Consider the following 6000-nt stretch of genomic DNA (forward strand, 5'->3'; position numbering starts at 1 on the left):
TTACCCAGTGAGACAAGCCACTCCGATGGCTGGCGCCTGAGCTGGGTGACCTTTCCCTGGATGGAGCTGAGTCTGGCAGGTCACTTCGCCGTTAAGTTCTTGTGACCTGCTAAATGACTCATTTTATTCCAAGGCCTGAGCTGGAGCTAGCAGCTCCTCCGAGCTTTGTCGGTATCCAAGATGGAGATCACCGGTGCTGGGGGGGGAGGGGTGGCCTTCCCTCCTCTGCTCTCTGAGGAGTGAGGATGTCGGGCTTGTACTCACGCCGAGTCTTGGATCCTGGGTCGTCTCTGGTCTGCAAACAGCAGGATGAAGATGTTCGCTCCTTGTCGGTTCTTGTTGGTGTTGAGTAGAATCCGCTCGTCTGCTGCGTCTGGCTCCTTTGTCCCCGACTCTCTGTGTCTCAGGTATGACTCCGCGGTCGCCGCCGCGGCCCCGCCGCCGGAGCGGCAGCTGGTGCGTTTCCTTGGCTTCCCCTCTCTTGTCTAACTCTCTGTCCTGTGATGACACACTTGGTGTGATTCTCTGGCTTAGGACTGTTCACTGGAACTCTAAAACTCCTTTCTATGCGAGAGCTTGTTCAGATTCCAGCTTCTCCTCCGCCATCTTCCCGGAACCCCGCCCTTTCTTTTTGATTCTTATGTGTTTCATTTATTTCTCCTTACAGATTCATCTCTCCCAGTATATTTCTAAGGTTATGATGCCACACACAATGTGGTAAAAGCAGGTTCTGGGAGATTAATGAACAAATATCCTTCAGATTTTGCCAGGAATTTCAATTGTAATGTAAAATATCAAGCTACTCCTTTTATACTGCCAATGGTTCCAAATTATTGAAGTGAGGACAAATCAGAAAACAGTACTGACTCAAATGAGTTTAGATCTGAAAGGACAAAATCAGGAGAACTCCAGTTTGTTGCTGTGGGTCACTAGATGGAAGGTAGTAATTTTCTCATATAAAGGTTGAGAGAATGTCAATTTAGAGTGCCACTGTAGCTAAGGAAAATTAAAGAGTAAGAAGAACTAGCCCACAACAGAGCAGTTGGAGAGAAGAAAGAAAGGAAGAACAAAGAGAGAGAGAGAGAGAGAGAGAGAGAGAGAGAGAGAGAGAGAGAGAGAGAGAGAATAATTCAGGGAACTAGAGAAAAAAATCATAGGAGGTGGAAAGGAACAGAGAGGATTTCTCAGAAGACCATGGACAATTTCTTCAAATATAGCGGAAGTTTCAAGTGAGTCAAAACCAGAGAGCAGTCATGGGGTTTGAGTATAATTTGGTGACTAACTAATGAGTTTCAAAGAAAACACAACTGTGGCAATCTACTGCATTTCCTATGTGAAGTTCACATTATCCAATAGATATGTATGGACAATAATTCAAGTACACATGGCTTACTCAGTCCTCTACAGCATTTAGAAGTGTTAGTAACAATTATAGCAACTCCAGGAAAACTTCATTAAAACAGTTTAATGTGACTAAGGAGGATGGAATTTCTGACCAGTTGCCAGCAAATCTTCACATTACATGAGAAATTAGCATGCTCACCCCTAGTTATTGAAGCATGTAACATTATAATCATATAACATCAGATAAACCAGAGAGAAATTTGAGACAAATCTGCACTTACTCTTAAATTTTATAATCTGCTAAATCTACAAGCCATCTTTATTTTACTTAGGAACAATTCCCTGAGGCTTAATCTTAGTTTTCTACTTTTCCATTTTAATTCTTGGACTGGTAACATTCATAAAATGTAAAACAAAATGAGGAATAAAACCAAACATACCAGAGATCCATTCATTTTTTTGTATTGTTGCTGTTGGCAATTCACAGAAGACTCTCTAAGCACAGCTGGGAGAGAAGGCAAACAAAGTAGAGTCAGAGAAGAACTAGTGTGGCTTTGTCATAGATTTTCCTGCTCAAAGCACTGCACATGGGCTGGAAGAGTAAAACGCCTTCCTTTGGGAAAAGAACAATTTATGTCTCAAGTAGAGGCATCAGAGTCCCCACTATAGATGTACTCACAATCTATTAGTCCGTAGGAATTATAAATGCAATTCTGGGTTAATATACCTACAGAATTGGCAACAATATTCCTTCAAAAAATTTAGTAATTTAAACCAAAGAAGGACATCTTATGTCTTCACTAAAATTAATATTACAGTAATAGACTTAGGAATGTATGAGCTATTTTCCTTTTATGGCTATCCTGCTTTTGAAGATTTGAACATCATGAAGTATGCATATTACAACTAAGTCTTTTTCACTTCAAACTTTATAGAAAAAATATATACACAATATATATTTCTTAATGGTTCCCAAATGACACATCATCCAAGTACTCAGAGTAGCCCTGGACAATGATCTGGAATCTACCATTTAACGAGACAACAAGAACATCAGGAAAGATAATGTAAACTTAAGTTTGAAAAGTCCTTAGTAAATGTAAACTTAAGTTTGAAAAGTCCTTAGTATTATCTTTTGTGAACACAGTCATTCTGTGAAGAACCTTGGCTGTCCTTGGCTGAGATACAGGGCTAATCAAAAGCCAGCAGGAATTACTGGTCCTAGGAGTGTCACCATCCTAAAGCCAACTTAACCATCCTCAATCAGGGAATGAGAGGATTAAAGAAAGTCTCATCTGGTATCTAAAAAAACAGTAACACAAAATTCCTAGCTGAGCGCATCCCAAAATGTAACTCCTATAAAACAAATAAAATGGTTGTGTGCTTTGGCAAGTAAATGTTGATGGGTTTAATATGTTGGAAATGCTGGTATTTTCTACACCTGTGTTTCTTTTACAAAAGGATGTAGGAGAGAAACTCTTCAAATACAGTGAAGTAAATTTTACAGCCACATGTACAAATAATGAAAATCCTCATGAGCAACAACTGTATGGACTTCAGTGAGTTGCTATTGCCACTAAAAACCATGTGAATCATTAAAAAGCAATGCTGCATGCTCGTATTTAACTTTTTCATTATCATAAGAAAAGTGTTTCGGGGCTGGGGAGGTGGCTCAGTGGTAGAGCGTTTGTCTTGCATGCATGAGGCCCTGGGTTCGATTCCCCAGCACCACATAAGCAAAAAGAAAAAAGCCGGAAGTGGCACTGTGGCTCAAGTGGTAGAGTGCTAGCCTTGAGCTAAAAGAGCTGAGGGACAGCGCTCAGACCCAGAGTTTAGGCCCCACGACCGGCCCTCCCCCCCCCCAAAAAAGAAAAGAAAAGTGTTTCTACTTAACAAACTCCCCCCCCCCCCCGAAAAAAACCTAAAATACATTTTTTGGTTTTTTTTCAGTCTTAGTTTTATTCTTAGTATTTTTAGATAATTCATCAATGCTTGAAGCATAAACCACCTTTCCTAATGTAAATGTCAGCATTTTCCCTCCACCCTAGTGTCTTTCTTCTGACTCATAGATGTGCTGGTAATTGTGGAAGGGACAGAAATGGGACGGACTTCTGAGACCATCCATTCTCTCCCCACTGCAGGCTGTGATTGTGAGAGGTCAGTGAGAAATTCATTTTTGGATTTGTCAACAGACTTGTAAACCTGGGACAATAAAATACATTTGTTATATGCTATGTACTCCATATCCACAATGGTTGAGACTTCACATGCTAATAGATTTTGGTTGAAACTTCATGTGTTAACTGATTTTACTGGGAGTGAAGAGGAATGTTGTACTGAATTTTATAATATCTTCATAGACTCTATTAGCTGCATACCCCTACTCCAAAAAATTTACAGGTTCAAAATTCAGAAATTCTTTCCTTTCTCTCTCCCTCTCTCTCTCTAGTAGTCCTGGGGCTTGAACTTAGGGCCTGGGCAATGTCTCCAAGATTCTTTTTTCTCAAGACTAGCATTCTATCATTTGAGCCACAGTGCCATTTCTGGCTTTTTCTGAGTTTACTGGAGATGAGAGTCTCATGGACTTTCTTGCCAGGGCTGGCTTTGAACCATGATCCTCAGATCTCAGCCTCCTGAGTAGCCAGGGTTGCAGGCATGAGCCACCATTGCCCGGCACAGATTTTCTAGTTAGGAATAAAATCTATATCTAAAAGGGCATTGTATTTTATTAATGTTATATGAAATTGGTTTGGAATAGAAGTATAGTCTTTCTAATTTCAAGTAATGTATAGTGGGCATATTATTGTAGCATACAATGTGTAATTTTTCAAATACAGATTCACAAAGTTGAAAATATCCATGTAAATAATATTTTAAAGTCACAAACATCACAGAAAATATTAAGGATTAAAAAAAGGATCAATATGTTTCAAGGAAATTATTTTGAAACAAATAAGGGATTTGTTTGTGCCCAGCTGATTTCAATTCCCAAAAAGAATTTTTTTTTTTGTTGGTCATGGGGCCTGAACTCGGTCTGGGCACTGTCCCTCAGCTCTTCAGCTCAAAGCCAGTGCTCTACCACTTGAGCCACAGCACCACTTCCGGTTTTCTGAGTGGTTTACTGGAGATAAGAGTCTCACAGACTTTCCTGTCCCGGCTGGCTTTGAACAGTGATCCTCAGATCTGAGCCTTCTGAGAAGCTAGGATTACAGGCTTGAGCCTCGGGCATCGGGCTAAGAATTTCTTAAGTAAAACAATCCTTCCTTCTTTGAGCAAATTGTTGCAAATGGAAAGGAGTAGCTAAAACTAGGACATTTAACAACTACAAATCATGCAAGACACACTGAGCAGGATAAATCACCGTAAGTTTTGTTTTGTCTTTTAAAAAAAAAAATAAGGCTGAAGGTCTCTGGAAAGCACTTCTTGAATTGCCAGGAAGAATCATTAGGTTAGAGAGCATCAGCACATTTCTAGATGCCACAGTTTAGTGACAGGTTTGAAAGAGCTCACATCTAGAGATTACCTGGAGAAACAGGATGAGTGAGAGTGGGGTGAGGATACCAGTACATACATCTTTACAGTGTGGCAGGGTCTCCTCCACCCCGACCAGGTCGGGTCCCCTCTGGTAACTAGGCTCTGGCTCATTCCTCAGTCCAGCTCACCTCTCTCTCCTCAAGGTTGGTCCCAACCTCAGAAAAGCACGAAGGGGTCCAGAGCTTTGGAGGAAACAGCATCACGCGAATCTTGTGCTGTGGAAGTAGCAGCAGTAAGTGCTAAGGGCAAAGCTGACCAGAGCTGCCCCTTTCTGTGACTCTGCTTCGGTTCTCCAGGGCCGGTGTGCACGCGGGGCAGCATTCCCGCAGGAGGGATTCCAGTCATAGGCTCTGTCTTCCAACCTGGCCACGTTACTTAATCCCAGAGCACAGGACCCCACTCCGTACTCCAATACTCCACATAGAAGCTTTTCTAGAAACGAGGTCGTGCACAAACTAGTGTGAAATCGAGTCAGCGAAATGTCACTAGAACACCGAACCCCACAAACGCAGCCGCCTCTCAAGACTTCACATGGTACCGCGGTTGTCATTCGCGAATCTCAAGCTGGGCACAGGGCACGATGGCACGCAGGGACGCCCACGCTGGCCTCGCGGGTTCCCCTGGAAGGAACGCCCACCCCGCCCGGCCTCGGGAGCCAGGCACGGCCCCGGACGCACACCCGCTCCGGGAGGAGCCCGGGCCCGAGGGGCCTCAGCCGCGCGCCCAGCTCAGGCTCCGCAGCCGCACACAGATTCCGCCACCAACTCACGTGTCAGCCCACAGGTCTGCGGAGGGGAGGCGAGGTGGCTCCTGTCACCCGCCAGGAAGCCTCCACACACGGAACCCAACCTCCCAGTTTCTCTAACCACAAGGGAACAGCCAGAAAGCAGGATTTCCGGGCAGAAAACGACGGGAGAGGTGGGGAGGCGCTCACGCAACAGCAACCCGGAAATGCTTTCCACTGGCCTGTACTCGAGGAAAGACTACATTTCCCACAATGCCGAGCACCATCCGGCTGGAAGTCGGTTTGCTTTAAGGGCTCGACTTGGGACCAGATCAGAGGAACTGGTTCTCTGCCTGAGCCAGTCTCCTGGGGCCCAGCCGAGTCGACCCTAAAAGTGG

The 6000-nt window shown here is 43.8% G+C and overlaps 1 protein-coding gene across 5 annotated transcripts in view; it reads right to left on the bottom strand.

The window, feature by feature from the left end:
- Positions 1–5762, bottom strand: part of LOC138838621 (zinc finger protein 717-like) — a 32066-nt gene extending 26304 nt beyond the window's left edge. Inside the window, exons 1-3 of one of the 5 annotated variants that reach the window (XM_070038030.1) lie at positions 5648–5762; positions 4868–5093; positions 1785–1849 (exon numbers count right to left, since the gene is read on the bottom strand). In XM_070038030.1, coding sequence (XP_069894131.1) covers positions 1785–1849; positions 4868–4913 — 111 coding nt within the window. In that variant the 5' untranslated portion in view covers positions 4914–5093; positions 5648–5762. Of the gene's footprint in view, positions 1–1784; positions 1850–4867 lie in introns of all 5 variants that reach the window. The other 4 variants (XM_070038041.1, XM_070038042.1, XM_070038034.1 and 1 more) reach the window with 4 other exon arrangements.
- Between the last annotated feature and the right edge of the window lie 238 nt (positions 5763–6000).

Source organism: Dipodomys merriami, unplaced genomic scaffold (assembly GCF_024711535.1).
Source record: "Dipodomys merriami isolate MVZ:Mamm:240054 unplaced genomic scaffold, mDipMer1.0.p SCAF_10, whole genome shotgun sequence".
In the NCBI taxonomy this organism is placed as follows: domain Eukaryota; kingdom Metazoa; phylum Chordata; class Mammalia; order Rodentia; family Heteromyidae; genus Dipodomys; species Dipodomys merriami.